The sequence below is a fragment of the Berghia stephanieae genome, chromosome 8, assembly GCF_034508935.2.
Source record: "Berghia stephanieae isolate SIO BIC M18660-M18661 chromosome 8, UCSD_Bste_1.3, whole genome shotgun sequence".
Taxonomy (NCBI): Eukaryota; Metazoa; Mollusca; class Gastropoda; order Nudibranchia; family Aeolidiidae; genus Berghia; species Berghia stephanieae.
Window position 1 is genome coordinate 44,854,828 of NC_088367.1, and position 16,672 is coordinate 44,871,499.

The following is a 16,672-nucleotide window of genomic DNA, read 5'->3' on the forward strand; positions in this document are numbered from 1 at the left end:
CTAAAATTGTTTCGAATGCAATAAATAGTGGAATTTTATTGTCATTTCCCATTTTTTGCCTCATATCATAAAATATTTTACAAAGCCATATAGCGTTTTTAAATCTTTGAGCCATTTTCTCTATAATTTGAAAAAAAAATCTATTACAGTGTACTTGTTTCCCTTCAGGATGAATAAACAAGAGGGATTTTGCACTAGCACAATCCAGGCATGCTTCAGGGACATATAACACAAATTAATCCGGGTGTTACAGTTTTTTCAAGTATCATTTACAGGAGTTATGACCCTTGAAAGGTCATCGGGTGCAATTTTTCGTGAACTCATTTTTGTGAATAAAATGATTGTTTATCACCCTAAAATTGCTTCGAATGCAATAAATAGTGGAATTTTATTGTTATTTCTCATTTTTTGCCTCATATCATAAAATATTTTACAAAGCCATATAGCGTTTTTAAATCTTTGATAGCCATTTTCTCTATAATTTGAAAAAAAAATCTATTACAGTGTACTTGTTTCCCTTCAGGATGAATAAACAAGAGGGAGTTTGCACTAGCACAATTCAGGCATGCTTCAGGGACATATAACACAAATTAATTCGGGTGTTACAGTTTTTTCAAGTATCATTTACAGGAGTTATGGCCCTTGAAAGGTCATCGGGTGCAATTTTTCGTGAACTCATTTTTGTGAATAAAATGATTGTTTATCACCCTAAAATTGCTTCAAATGCAATAAATAGTGGAATTTTATTGTCATTTCTCATTTTTTGCCTCATATCATAAAATATTTTACAAAGCTATATAGGGTTTTTAAATCTTTGATATTGATAGCCATTTTCTCTATAATATGAAAAAAATATATTACAGTGTATTTGCTTCCTTTCAGTGATAAATAAACAAGAGGAATTTTGTACTAGCACAATTCAGGCATGATTAATGGGCATATAACACATATACATTTGTAACATTTGACCTTGCTGTAGCAAAGAAAGCTTACGATATTGTCTGGCAAAACCCACAGCTTTACAAAACAGTCATTATTCACCTGGGTGTCTTTCACACCATAATTTCATATCTTGGTGCCCTGGGAAAGCTCCAAAGTGGATCTGGTTTTGAAGAAATTGTGACTGAAGCAGGGCTATGTGCACATGGTTCTATGGATAGGGTTATGAGTGGAAAGAACTACAACAGGGCTATACGAGTGCATGTGTCTGTTTTGGAGGCTCTAGAGAGGCTTCTGCTTGCAAAATTTGAGCAGAACACGGATTCAAAACTCAGTAAAGACCTCATGTCTTACATAAAGGAATTCACCGAAGGAATTTCAAGCCATACAGCTAATAAAATTCTCCAGTCAACTGTGTATGCTGAGTTATTTTCCCAGTATGAAGCCTTCAAAGAGAGTGTCCGCTCAGGAAAGTACGGAAAAACTGCACAATACTGGATCCAATACATGGACAGAGTTTGGCTTCTCCTCCAGTTTCTGCGAGCTACCAACTTTCTTCTTCATATATCTTGTTTAAAAGAACTGTGCACACTGCTTTTTACCATGAATCACCACAATTATGCCAAGTATCTCAGTCTATATTTTGTGTCACTAGCCAACCTGATTCATTCCCACCCAGGGGCAGAAGAAATGTTACAAGATAATGGATTTAGTGTCTCCAGATCAAGGACGCCTGCTGGAAGAATAGCAGTTGATATGACCATTGGACAAACAATAAACAAACATGCAAAGACAAAAGGAGGTATTGTTGGGTTCAGCAAGAGTCTTCCAAGCTATTACCGTTGGAGTGTAACAAGACACAATCGAGCAGAATATGTATCAGCAACCCAAAGAATGATCAGCAACAACAACTGTATAGATATAGACACCCACAAAGAATTGAGCCTTGCAGAAAAAAGACAAAGTGAAAAGCGAGTGCAAAAGATCCGCCAGGCATTTTCAGCATTATTTATCAATCCCTTTGAAGTTGAAGATGGTCTGGTCAGTCTAGCTTCAGGAATGAAAGTGCAAGAGGATGTTGCTGATGACCTGCTAGCCGTGGAAAAAACAGGAAAAAGATTGTTTGAAAGTTTTGTTGAAAACAGACTGAAGGAAAAGACTGTAGAATTTCACAAGCCATTAGAAAGGAACAAGACCAAGACATTTGCATCATTGAGGAAAGTGGTAACAGTGAAAAAAGACATGAACGTGGTCAAAATCAAGGCACAAAGAAATTTATTTGGCCAGCTTCTTGTTTTGTCCCAAGAACACAGTGTTGATCTTCAAAAAGTTCTTCAATATCCTCTAACACCTACTCCATGGTCGCTGGCTTCATCAGATGGTTTACCTCTGAAGACCAACAAAGCAACTCTGTTGCACAAGCTCACGCCTGACAATTCATTAATGTTCGAGGATTATGCAAAAACAAAACAAACACCGTTTACATTGTTGATGGCAATGCACTGTTACAAACTCTGTCAGCAATCCCAAATACATTTGGTGAAGTAGCCAAACTTACATTTTCCTCCTTACCACAAGCAGCTTGTGTACACTTTGTGACTGATACTTACATAGAAGATTCAATCATAGAAGATGCATACTTGTTAAGAGGATCTGCAACAACAGTGCCCAGACGTTGGAAATCATTTCTCAGCTGCGTTGATAACAAAAGACCCGTCATCAGGTTTCTCCTCAAGGAATGGGAAAGTAACGAATATGCAAAGAAACTGAGAAACAGGGAAATCTTCTTTGTCTGTGAAGAGAGATGCACCTTACTTTACAGTGACACGGATGAATTTACCACAGCTGTACCTTGTCTAGATCTCTACTCATCACAGGAAGAGGCAGACACACGAATTATACTGCACTGTCAATATGCTTCCCGCCAACCAAACTGTGAAACAATTGTTGTCAGATCACCAGACACGGATGTCTTCTTACTTCTCCTTTCATTCTCAGAGACAATTGGAAAGACCCTGATTTTTGATACTGGCTGTGGCAACAACAGGCGACAAATCAATGTCTCTCAGATAGCAAAGATGCATTACTTGGTGTCCATGCATTCACAGGCTGTGACACAACAAGTTGCTTTGCTGGGCAAGGAAAGCTGAAAGCTCTAAAGTTTCTTCAAAAGGAGGAAGATCTTAGAATTCTGTTCTCCAGATTTGGAACATCAGCAGCTGTTTCGAGTAATGACTGTCTCATGTTAGAGTCATTTGTGTGCAAGCTGTATGGCAAAACCTCATGCACAAGTGTCAACAAAGTGAGGTATGACATGGTTCGCCAGCGTTTCAAAGGAAAGAAAGGTACCATCTCATGCAGTGGTGGAATTGATCTGTGTCAGATGCCTCCTTGTAGTCAAGTATTGTCACTGCATATATCAAGAGCCAACTTTCAAACTCTCATTTGGAGGAATGCAGTGTGCCAGAATCCTAGCATTCCAAAACCAGAGGATAACGGTTGGCAGAGAAATTCTGCAAATGAATTGGAAGTACAGTGGTTCAAAGATGCTTTCATTCCAGATGAGTTGCAGGAAATTGTGTATGAAGAAAGCTGCACCAGTACTGCCGAGGATGGTAGTGATAGCTTTGACAGTGATTTCCTTGACGACACTTCAGAGGACGAAGAGGATTTTGCTACTGATGATGAGGATATGTAATAAATTGGTGAGCAGTGCAAACTGTTAAGGAGTAAAGCATGTTTGCAAAACACATAAGGATATTGTTTTTATGTACTTACTGCATCTTGAATCAAGAATCCCTTTTGAGTATCAATTATTCTTCATAATATAACAATGCGATTTCGTTCAAAAGTCTTCGGTAATGATGCTTCACTTGGGTTGTGAACAAATTAATCTTTTTCATGATATATCTATTGTTTTTACCACACCTTCAACTTACTTTTAAATGTGACAACTGGACATCAATACCATGTTTAAAAAGAATGAAAATTATGATGAATTTGGCATCCGACAAAGTGGAGAAAAATGTAAGGGTTGCGTACACTTTTAGTTTTTCCTGTGACGTAGAAATATGAAGGTTGTTGTTGAGGCTTGGGCCATAGCTTTCTTCAGTGCTACATTTTTAATTAACATGCTGTTTTTGGCCATATTTAAAATAATTTTTTGTGTAAAACACTGAAATAGCCCATAAGTTTAGATATGACACTTCATGAGATTACTGACAAATTGTTTCAACTTTCTGTGAGTCTATATAATATTTACAAATTGAAAGCTTGTGCAAATAGTTTGATAGTATATTCAATTTCCTTCAGTTTGATACCCAATTTGCATATATTTGAATTAATATTGTAGTCTCCAGAGCCTTTGAAAGAAATGTTGTCTCTTTTTTGCAAGGGGACACAACTCACTTTTTTCAAAGAGCTATAACTCTCTTAAATGACACTTATTTTTACGGTAACAGTGGAATTTGTATGGCCAATAAGTTCTATTATTTGAAAAACATAGTGGCATAAACTCCCAAATGGGGGGAGGGGGGGTCCCAGTGGCCTAAGCACTCTTATGGAGTAACCTATCTAGATTAAAACGAAGCAAAAGTAAACACCGGAGGGAAATGTGGGCAGTCTCACCGATCAACCAGTTGGACCTGAAGAAGCGACTCCAGTAAAAGTAATCTGATGAAAATGTAAAATTGTAAAAAGGCGTTTTCTCTGTGTACGACGGATTTCCAAACCCGTGTCTGTCTCTAAGTCAGTTTCAAGGAAATGATAACGGTAGGTATTGTCATTGTCAATCCATTGCTCTACTTTTCCAGACAAATACCTACACAAGTAATCAGAGATTATAGTGTGGAAGCTTTTTTTTTTCATGCTACTAGTGGAAATAAAACGTATTGTGGAAATTAACATAGATCGAGACGAATCTTTTGAGCCATCAACCAGTGATGCCAAAACTCCGGTTTCAGCGGAAAATAATCCGGTCTGGAGCAAAAGATTACGGGCAACTTCCATCAAATTCCGATGAGGTCAAATTGTTCCACCCTCCAACCACCACTACGACTACTACATCCACCATCATCACTACCACCACTACTACTACCACTACCACTACATCATCATCACTAGCACTACTACTACAACCACTTCTATCACATCATCATCATCATTGCTACAACCACCACCACTACATATCATCACTACCACTACTACTACAACCATCACTACTACCACTAACTACTACCACTTCTACCACATCATCATCATCATCATCATCACTACCACCACGACTACAACCACCACGTCATCATCACTACCACTACTGCTGCAACCACCACCACAACATCATCAGCACCATCTCTACTACCACAAACCACTACTACCACATCATCATCACTACTACTACAACCACCACCTCATCATCACTACCACTACCGCTACAACCACCACCTCATCATCACTACCACTACCGCTACAACAACCACCTTATCATCACTACCACTACTGCTACAAACACCACCTCATCATCATCACTATCACAACTAGACTGCTTCAACCACCACCACCACCACGTCATCATCACTACCGCAGTGCAGTGCACCAAAATTGAGCTAGGGTGAGGTGACTTGCTCAAGGCCACACAGCACTGTGGCGGGTTATCGAACTGGGTACGAAGCAAAGACCATGCCAAGGTTTTGATTTGTTTTTGTTTTCTTTTTATTTATTTATATATTTTAGGAAAATTATTAGACTAAAATAAATTCTTCTCAGTGACGGCATATCAAATGAAATCCAACTTTTATAATCTAATTCAATCAGACATTAGATAATAATGATACTGAATTGAGGTCGGCAAGTCACATGTTTCCTGATGAAGATCAAAGTCTGAAATGTATAACAAACTAGAGCATTTATATAGCGCAATAATATCCACTAAACGTGCTCATAGCGCTTTACGAGGAGTCCTTGACCAACAGCAACACTTAACATATAGGTCTAGACATGATTGCCTGTTAGGCACTTACTTTATCATTTTCCGAAAGAGACAACGCTGTTGAAGGCCAGGTACTCATTTAACACCCGAGTACTATGAGAGAATGTGAGTAAATAGCCTTTTCCAAGGGCTCGCATATGCACCGCTCAGATCGGGTCTCGAACCCTAGACCTTCCCTACTGACCAAAGGCGAAAGTCACACCACAATCGAGCAGCACAGCAGGTTCTAACACTGACACAACAGGCATTCTATTTTTTCCTCTAATTATTGACAACTTTGATTTGCAATAAAAATAAACTATTGCCAATTGTCTTACTCTGGAAAACCATGTATTTAAAACTTGGGCCAGATAAATCGTCCTCCAATTATCGATCGATTTTAATGAACGAGCAAAACTATCTGAATTCTAAGAAAAGCTAATCTCAACCAAAGGGACTTACACACTACAATTTAAGCTTATTTTTTATCCATAGAATTTCAAACATTATCAAATAACCACTCATTCGCCCATCCGTGACAACGTGATAGATTTAAAAAGCTCAATTCAATTAAATCCTCATCTTGGCAAAAACTTCACGAGGTTTGAGAGGTTTTGCCAAAATGAGGATCATTCAAATTTATTGATATTTGAAGAACTAGATAGTTTTCTGGCCAAAATTTATTTTAAAGACTTTTCCCCCGAAGTACGGCAATATTGGTTAAGCAAGGCATCAAGTCGGTAAAGAGTTTATTGCATAGACTGGCGTCCTTGAAGAGATGAGATCACAATACGTCTTCTCATCATTTCCAGACAGTTGCTAATTTTGTTTTAATTTTTTTTTAGTGTTATGAAACACCCGATTTATTGGAATAATTTTATCTTTTTGTTTTCCTTTCTGCTCCATCTGGTACACGGGTGCTCATATTAGCAGATCTGATCACCGAACGCAATTATGGGCTCGTTTTAACATTGTTGTAATAGAAAATGTTTTACGCTGGATTCATCCATTACAACAATGAGCCCATTATAATGTGGGTTATCAGACCTGTAAATAAGTACAAGTTGGGCACTACTGTTTTTACACTCTTTCAGATGTTTATCCTACACCAGTGTCTGTGCCCTTATTTTTCAGTTTAAGGGTTACAGTCAGTTACGGATTAGAAGAATAAAGAAAAAGAAGAATCAAAACTTGACCGTTCTTTGCGATGCGGTATTATGTTCCAATACTGTTTATTGATATTATATTATATATATATATATATTATATACAAATGTGTATTACATCATGCACGTTCCCTTTGCATAAGTACGATGGAAAATTTAATCTTTCGTGGAATTTAATATTTGCATTTTAATCGTATGATGGACGAGCAAAACTATCTGAATTCTAAGAAAAGCTAATCTCACCAAAGGGACTTACACACTACAATTTAAGCTTATTTTTTATCCATAGAATTTCAAACATTATCAAATATCAACCACTCATTCGCCCATTCGTGACAACGTGATAGATTATGTTGCACTTTGATAATTCAACCTGTTTTTGTTTTGTTTTGCTTTGTTTTGTTTCTTTTTTCACCATCTGATATTTGAATATAGGGATAAAGTTAAAAAAGACCGATGCGTGTTATCTGATAATTGATAGTTGAAACCAATGATCTTTATGTCAACGTGTTGCATCAACAGCACTGCTCTTATGTATGACTAAAATATTCAATTGTTGAAACAAACATTTGTATCGTTCGCAACTCTACAACACTCTCCAAGCCTTATATTATTATTTATGATATCATGCAAATTTTGTCTTCAATATAGAACTAGCAGAGAGCAAAGGTTTATTATGATTCGTGGGTCTTTATCCAGCAATTTTCAAATAAATGTTAAATTTTGTTTAAAGTTGATATATATTATTTTTAACTTCCAACCATGCATTGTTTTCAAAAGTTACAATCTCATAATGTGACGTGACTGCTTTGGGAAACGTGGAAAATCATTTATATTGAAAATCGATGGGTTTTATGATTAATTTAGAGTGCGTGCAGTTTAGCACCGCGTCTCTTGTTGTTGCTGCTGAAGCATTTCTTGTCAGGGAAGAAGATAAGGCCTGAGTGGTGTTCAATCTGGCACAGAGGGGTCAAGAGTTCGTCCAGATTGGTCTGACCGCCACCATCGCCGGAGTTGTTGGGAAGCATGTATGATTCGAGCTCCAGTTGGCCGTCTTCTGTCTCAATAACAATCACCTTCAGAAAGAATTGTTTTTAATGAATAAATAGAATCCTCTTTACTTATCCCAGTAAGAAATTTGTCAACGGAATCTATCTAAAATTTAAAGAAATAAAAAATCTGAGATGCCAACCATTGTACCGGGCCCTACATGTGATTGTATTTGCAGGTCTGATAACCGGAATTGGATTCAGTAGTCTGATGTCACGCCGCCCAGCAACGGCGGCCATCGTGGTTCTAAACAAAGAAAATCATTACTTTTTATTATTCCTGCTGGTTAGCACTTTTCATATGCCTTGTGATCAGAATGTGTAAAGGTCAAAACATGATGGGGTTTTTTCCTCTGGATACGCTTTTATGCTCGCCGGGGAAATATTTCATACGGGCGTCCGCCATTGTTCCGATAGTTTAGAGCCAGTGTTGCTAGGTTACCATGTGTCATTAGGAAAGAAGTGACGTTACGACTGTTGAAGAGTATTGTTTCGGGCTCATTGTTGTAATGGAAATACTCTCAAACCAACGCAAAATTAATTATACTGCCCGTTGCAACTGCTAAACCAAGCCTATAATTATATTCGGTTATCAGACTTGCTAATATTATGTGCACCTAGACCACGCCACAATGTGAGCAATAATATAATATGACCAATAGTCTCAAAACGGTATTATTGTCAGAGGGACCATGAACAGTCGAATGGCAAAGGAGGAGAGGAAGGCAAAAGAAAATGTGGCAGGACAAAAAGGAATGGACGAGACTGGACAAGTGGGAGCTTCTGGAAAAGACCAACGACCAGAAAGAATGGCGTAAAGTTGTGAAGTGTGCATCTAAGTCTCCTCGACATGGGAGTAAGTGACTGAGTGAGTGACCATTGCGCTTAAAATTCAATTAAATAACTCGAGTAAAAATAAAAGTCTCAAAATGAGAGCATGGAGTTTTTTTTCAAACTTCTAGAGACCGATATTTTCCTTATTCATTATACTTTAACTGTGAACCCGATTTTCATAAAATTCAGATTAACACAATGGACAGAGTTCAGTGGGAAAATACCAGATGCCGAAAGTGGGGCTTGTAAAAATCTGGCACTGATATATCCGAAGAGGTGTTCCAATGGCTTAATCGGTAAACTATTCGAACTTTTTGTTTTCTTTAAATTCCCTTTTCTTAATGATTAAAGTTGGTGATTTTGGCACGGTACTCGCTGGGTTCTAGCACGCCCTCGTGAGAAGCAAAAAGGCGTACTAGAATCCGAGCATGCTAGAATCCGAAACTAGGTGAGAAGTTTAAAATTAAAATTTTAAATGAGCTTTTTTATAGCGCAATATCCACTAAACGTGCTCAAAGCGCTTTACAAAGGGTCCCTGGCCAACAGCAACACTTAACACGTAGGAAGAGACATGACGTCTGTTAGGCGTCTCCACCAGTAAGAGGAGACACTTGTTGGTATTGAATCGGCTTCGGTCGAGAACCTGCCTAACGGCAAAATCGCTTCATCAATGGGGACTTTCCACCTGTCCAACAGGTACCCGATGTGGGAACAAATCCGAAACCGCAGAGCCTCTAGTTGAACTGTGTCTTGTGACGGCGGATCTTTGGCGCTTAAGACTACATTATTACCAGCACCAAGCAATCAAAACAAACCCTTACCTTGAAGAAATGTGTTGGAACGGACACTTCTCCATCTCCGAGGACGTCAAAACACTTGATCATCTTGTCTCCATCTTCCCTGTTCAAGATACAAAAATATTGATAGCACGTTGTCCTCGCCGTCGTAGAAGTTGGAATAGTAGTAGTAGTAGTAGTAGTAGTAGTAGTAGTAGTAGTAGTAGTAGTAGTAGTAGTAGTAGTAGTAGTAGTAGTAGTAGTAGTAGTAGTAGTAGTCGTAGTAGTAGTCGTAGTAGTAGTAGTAGTAGTAGTAGTAGTAGTAGTAGTAGTAGTAGTAGTAGTAGTAGTAGTAATAGTTGTAGCAGTAGCAGTAGTAGCAGTAGTAGAAGTAGTAGTAGTAGTAGTAGTAGTAGTAGTAGTAGTAGTAGTAGTAGTAGTAGTAGTAGTAGTGTGCGGCTATGTGGTCTAGTGGTATGACACTCGCTTTCAGATCGGAAGGTCCTGGGTTCGAGCCTCGCTCGGCGCATAGTTGAGTCCTTGGAAAAGACTCTTTACTCACATTCTCTCACCGTACTCAGGTGTAAAATGAGTACCTGGCCGTTAACAGCGTTGTCTTTGTCCGAAAAATTGTAATATCGCCTAACAGGCGTCATGTCTTGTCCTACATGTTAAATGTTGCTGTTGACCAGGGACCCCTTGTAAAGCGCATTGAGCACGTTAAGTGGATATTGCGCTATATAAATGCTCAATTTTTTTATTTTTTTTAGTAGTAGTAGTAGCAGTAGTAGTAGTAGTAGTAGTAGTAGTAGTAGTAGTAGTAGTAGTAGTAGTAGTAGTAGTAGTAGTAGAAGTAGTAGTAGTAGTAGTAGTAGTAGTAGTAGTAGTAGTAGTAGTAGTAGTAGTAGTAGTAGTAGTAGTAGTAGTAGTAATTATAGTTGTTGTTGTTGTACCGCCCTGTATCTAATTAGCCTTTTCTTTCTAAAATCCTGGAAAGCCTCCTTATAGCGAGTTTCCACGATTTTAGCCCAAACAAATATCTCAAATTGTGATATGCTCTCAGATTGTTGTCAGGAGGTTGTGTCCACAATCCTGTTGAGAGGACGGTGGAGGTGGATTGGATGCATTCTGAGATATGACTGCTCCATAAGAGTGTTGTCATTGGACATCCAAGGGAAAAAGAAAGCATGGACAACAGAGGAACTTTTGGAGACCGATTAAGACCATTGAGGAGAGCCCAAAGAATGACAAGGAACAGAAAAAGCGGAGGAAATGTGTTGCAGCCTTCTTGCCAGTCGGCATGCATAAATAGTAAATAAATAAAAAATCAAGAAAGCTAAAAATAAAAAAGAGACCTTCTTAAATATCTAAACAAAGATGCACTGACCGGAGGGATTATACGAATCTAATGACAGCAGATGGTGACTGCAACGGACAGATCAATGTCAGAATTAATAAAATAAACCAGGCATTTGCTTCTCTTAAACAAATTATGAAAGCAACGGGATTGTATTCCGGGACCAACATCAAGATTGAGAGAAATGTATAGAGCGTTTTGCTCTATAGATCAGATTGTTGGAAGACCACAAAGTATGATCCTGAAACTCCAAATATTTAAGTTCTTCTGGCCGAATAGAATCTCAAATGAGGACATGGGATCGGGAGCTAGGGTGGAGGTGGAGTTTGTGGAGGGTCATTAAAAGGAGAAGATGACAATAGTTGGGGTACATCTTTCGCAGAAGTGCCGAAACATTGACAAGGAAGGCTGCGCGATGGCCACCCAAAGGAAAGAAGAAACGAGGCCGCCCCAATGAGACATGGAGACGTCCTGTAGTCCCAAGTCCAAGTGCCAGCAGACCCGGAGAGGATTGAGTGAATGTTATTTTAATATTCCAAGATAATGACTTTAATTAAAACTACCAATATAATACATGGGGTTGAATAAAATAAGGTTGTTTCATGTTTAAACAAGAAGAAAAACAAACACACTTTGTCGAACACTGCTTCATAAACACCTTAATTTCATAGTTTTAACTTTCATTAGTGCCTGATTCCAAATTTACCCTTTTAATTTGATTAATCATTAAAATGTTTACTTCAGAAAAGGTAGTCTTCTAAAGTCAATAAGGCCCGTGAAGAGTTAAACGGACATGAGACACCAATGTATCACATAGTACTTTCCATCATATCTAACAAACCAAGCTACCCAACTATTGATGCGTGGAAATATGGAGAGACCCAACTCAATCCAGAATCCAATCCTGTCTCTATGCATGTGAAGCAAGTGCTTTACCCATTTAGTTATCAAGTCTTCTTGATAGTCTTTTGTTTTTCTGTGGTTGCCAAATCTAGGGATTGGGACAGGAGAGGGGAGGTTGCCAGTGATATTCCTTACATATAAATACTGGCTACTTACACAGGTAAGAAGAGAGGACCAGAACACACATAGACACTCTTGTTTTCCAGTACCAACTTTTCACGGATGTACAACTCAAGATCATACCATGGCCCACAGCTGAATCCGGGCACCTGAAATGATGGAACACACATTAAAATAGAGCTAAGCCCCCAAACAATGTAGCTTTATAGATTTAAAAACTAAAAACTAAGAAAAGTCAAATTTGGATTGTTGATTGGGAACGACAAAATACTGAGAGGGGTAACTATATGATTACAAAAGGTTTGATGTCTTCACAATTTGAATTTAAATAACATTATTATAAAAGAAAAATTGTAAAAAAAGTAGACTTGTCATCAAAACGACGACTTTCTCCACAAATAACTTTCAGTGTGCGTTTCCATTCTTTCATAGAGGCACGAGATGAAAATCAGATTCAAACGAGAAAACACGAAATCTATCTATCTAAGCAATCTAATTATTGCTATTCATCTCTCTCTCTCTCTCTCTCTCTCTCTCTCTCTCTCTCTCTCTCTCCCTCTCTCTCTCTCTCTCTCTCCTCCTCCTCCTCCTCCTCCTCCTCCTCCTTTGTGTGTGTGTGTGTGTGTGTTTGTGTGTGAAAAAGTGAAATTTGTAGACGAGGACACTGTATATTTATTTGATATCAAACACGTTGATTTTGTCAAGATTTTGTATCCGCTAATGAAAAAAGTAAAAAGACAAACGCATTTTGAGTGCCAAATTTGACAAAGGGATACCAAAAAAGAGTAGAATTGGTTGAGCAGAAAGATTAATGTTAATATTTTTGAGAGTTTATGTTTTTGTTTGTTTTTAAGTGTTTTACGGCGCTTGCAACACACTAAGGTCATATCAGCACCAGTAAAAAGGAAGAAAATGGGATAGTAAAAAGTCCTAGAATTACAATTAAAGCACCCAAGAAAAAGTAAGACATAGGGGAACTGGGAACAAATAGGGATCAGATGTAGATTTCAAGAGCATACCACCAATGTAATTGGTTTGAGATCACCTATAAGTTTCATCCGGACACAAACGCAAAATCCAATAAAGAGAAACACACTCAAATGCTTACATTATTCATTCAAAATAACAAATATAATAATACGTAACAGAGATGATTTACAAGGAAAAAAATATAATCTCCCAAAACAATAACTATGCATCAATGCATTTGGCTGTTTCCCTCCCAGCTAGGACTCCGGCCAGGGCCAGGACAAAACCAAGGCAAAGCATGTTGGAATAGAAGACACAGCAAGTACCTCCCTTCCCACTATGGGAGGTCAGGAACCCCACCCAGTGTTTAATACAGTCAATGAGCGTGCGCAGTAACGGCGATATTTTTTTTAAAGAAAAAAAAAAGTAATAATTCAGAGCCATTAGGCCCATGGATCCGGATTTCATCCCAGTTGTTAAAGCATGAAACGGACAATAGCAATTACTTGCTATACTTTGGATAGATAGCTAGTTTATCGAAAAGAACTTTCCGCCAAATCTAACAGACCCAGTTACCCAATCAGGAGGGTGAGAAAGACCAAACAAATCATGATTTCACTCGCGATTGATCTCGGTTCCTTTGCGTCTGAAGCGAGTGCTCTACCAACTGGGCTATCAGGACCCCTAAATGTGTTAGTAATTAATCTTTAATAGTATGCCTGTATAGAGATTAAATATCTGGAAACCTTCCGGATGTTCCTGGAGGTAGCTTCACTTTATATTCTTATTTTAAATATGGAACTGTTTATTTGTTCAATTTGTCAATTTTTAGTATTAAAAAAGTTGTAGAACAAACATTGATAGTTTGGTAAAAGTTTTGGTTCTCCGCCGCCATTGCCGTTGAACTATTAAGCGATAGTGCAGAGCAGTAGGGTTAGCTCGGGGTCTGAGGGTTAGTTATAATACGTCGTAGAGAAGGTCTAAGGTTTTTTTGGGGTTTTTTTTCTATTAGGGTTAGAAAGTGGAATACTTGAGTTGTTTCCCTTTGCTTGTGGAACCTTCCTAATACCTTCCGAAATGTGCTATTTGTGATCCATCTCCTCAAAACGGTATTATGTCGAGGTAAACCTGATGCCGCAGTTATTTTGAATTAAGATGACGGGAGATTGTTATTTTGTCACGACATCCATTGTTCTTAACAAATGAGTGGTGGATGGTGTCGATTGTAGGAACAGTCGGCTGGTGGCTTCGACAACCCAATGCCGCAAAAGTTTTTATAGTTTATTATCGTCTGGCACTTTTCTACTCATTTTATTTCTAATTATTAACAAAATGTACGGGAAGGAATTCCGTAGTCACACAACACTTTTAGTATATTAATTAATCTTTTAGCCACCCTGGACTTTCAATTAGTTGCAATGTTCAATAAATATTACTTTTTAAGAATAAGTATCATTTTTATAAATCAGTGGTCTGATTTTTCTAATTTCTAAAACAATTTGCTAACTCGGTTTTAGCCGGCCGACACCATTATTGCTTACCGTGTTTCCCATCAGTTTCGATATTGCAAGTGATGAGTATTATTAGCATTGCCTTTCTGGAGGCGATTTGAGGACTGCTTTTGTTTGCTGGCACGCCATGCCAGCATTCTAAACATTGTATATAAAGTTGTATGTTCATACCACCACCTGGGTTCTCTCTGTATCGCAGATATGGTTTCCAACAACCGGGACATGCGGCAGTAGTAGGGGGGCCTGACTTGGTCTTCTTGTCACACTTGACATCGCTGATATTGGAGTGGCGTTCCGATCTCTCGGCCCCAAATGATTGCGATGACATTCGTTTTTGTCCCGGATGCCCGGGATGCTTAAGGCTTCCATTCGAATGTCTAAATCGCAGATTCCTGCTAGTAGTACCTAGCGGATGACTTCTTCGGTGTTGTCAGCTTGGACTTGCTTCCCATAATAACATTTGGTTGAGGTGGTGAAGCCGAAGGTCTCCGCCTTTCCTCTTACTCTTGCAGCGAAGGTTCTGATGAGTTCATCTTTAGACGGTAGAGGGACCCGAGAGGGTGCGTTGCGGTTGCATTCACGTCATTGATCGTCATAAAATCTCTAAGCTGGGCGTAGTTCGACACTTGCTTGACAAGCCCAAACAGCTCCGAATGTCATTTGTGCACTTGAATGTTCTGATAGCACCTATGTACTTGGAAAGTGGTTCGATGCTGGTCTCCGGAATGTGAAACCCAGCGAACTTTACATTGTGCTCGGCAAATTGGAATTTGTCCGGGTTCATGACAGCGCTGGTGTCATCCACGCATCTTTCCTTTCTCGGGAAGTCGGTCAATATTGCATCGAATCGTCGATTGTAGCCATCGCCAGATGAAAGAAAGCCTTGGGGAGCGTGTGGCCTGATCGCATGTTTACGTTCTCTCTTCGCCATATTGTGTGTTCCTTAGGAGCTGTCAAGTGATGGTGGACCAGAATTCTCTGCAAGTCTAACGAAGGATTTCCTCAAATAATTGGACGTAAGGTCACGCATTTCATCAGCATATTATTCCCAATCAAACGGACAGGTAGAAGTTGCTGTTAAATCTGTAAAGAAACTGGTGCGATCGAACATCGGCCTTAGTGGTTCCCTTATTAACGATAAGTTCCTCAGAGCCTTACTTCAATTACGCAACACCCCTGATCCAGACTGTAATCTTTCACTAGCCCAGGTCATTTTCGGGTCTCTCTCTCTCTCTCTCTCTCTCTCTCTCTCTCTCTCTCTCTCTCTCTCTCTCTCTCTCTCTCTCTCTCTCTCTCTCTCTCTCTCTCTCTCTCTCTCTCTCTCTCCCCTCTCGTTCGTAAATCGTCTGGTAAAAAATATAAACTTTCACATACGATCAATGTGGCCTAAAGCGTGGACCACCAAAGAAGAAGCATTTCGTACGCGTTTTACGAAGTCATCTGAAGCTCTAAATGAGCATGCTATATCACTACCCCCTCTCAATGTGGGTGACAAATGTTTTATCCAGAATCAAACTGGAAGAAACCATATCAAATGGAATCGCACTGACTCGGTGGTAGATGCATGTGAACATGACCAATATCTCGTTAAAAGAAGATGGGCCCGGACGTGTAACAAAGAGAAACCGACGTATCCTTATGGCTTTCAAACTAGTATCAATATCAATGGGGATGATCTATATTAACTGTCCATGTGCTCAAGGTCATTGGTCACATTGCAAAATATGCTCAAAGCGCACTACAAGCTTTGGAAATATCATTTTGTTCAGTTTGATATGTGTATGTTTACAACTTTCATAAACAAAGCAGCGTGTTTACATTTGTTAAATATCCAATCGGTGGAGAGCAACAAATCATGTGATGGATGACTTGGTCGGACAAAAACCTGAATATAGATCGCTCCCATTGATAATGCCCCTCCTCATAACTTTCGTGAGGATGTTTTGAACAATGCCTCTCCAAGTGGCAATCCTAATTGGGAAAGACTCAGTCAAACCCACTACACCCGTCACACCTGAGCCACCGGAAAACCTAACTCATAACTCAAATACACCCAATTAAATCTGGAGTTAATAACTGCAC

The 16,672-nt window shown here is 38.9% G+C and overlaps 1 protein-coding gene across 1 annotated transcript in view; it reads right to left on the minus strand.

Annotated features, from left to right (window-relative positions):
• Window positions 1–7,343: 7,343 nt before the first annotated feature.
• Window positions 7,344–16,672, minus strand: part of LOC144978749 (endonuclease G, mitochondrial-like) — an 11,939-nt gene continuing 2,610 nt past the window's right edge. Inside the window, exons 3-5 of the mRNA XM_078925192.1 lie at window positions 12,147–12,259; window positions 9,776–9,854; window positions 7,344–8,147 (exon numbers count right to left, since the gene is read on the minus strand). Coding sequence (XP_078781318.1) covers window positions 7,935–8,147; window positions 9,776–9,854; window positions 12,147–12,259 — 405 coding nt within the window. The 3' untranslated portion in view covers window positions 7,344–7,934. The remainder of the gene's footprint in view (window positions 8,148–9,775; window positions 9,855–12,146; window positions 12,260–16,672) is intronic.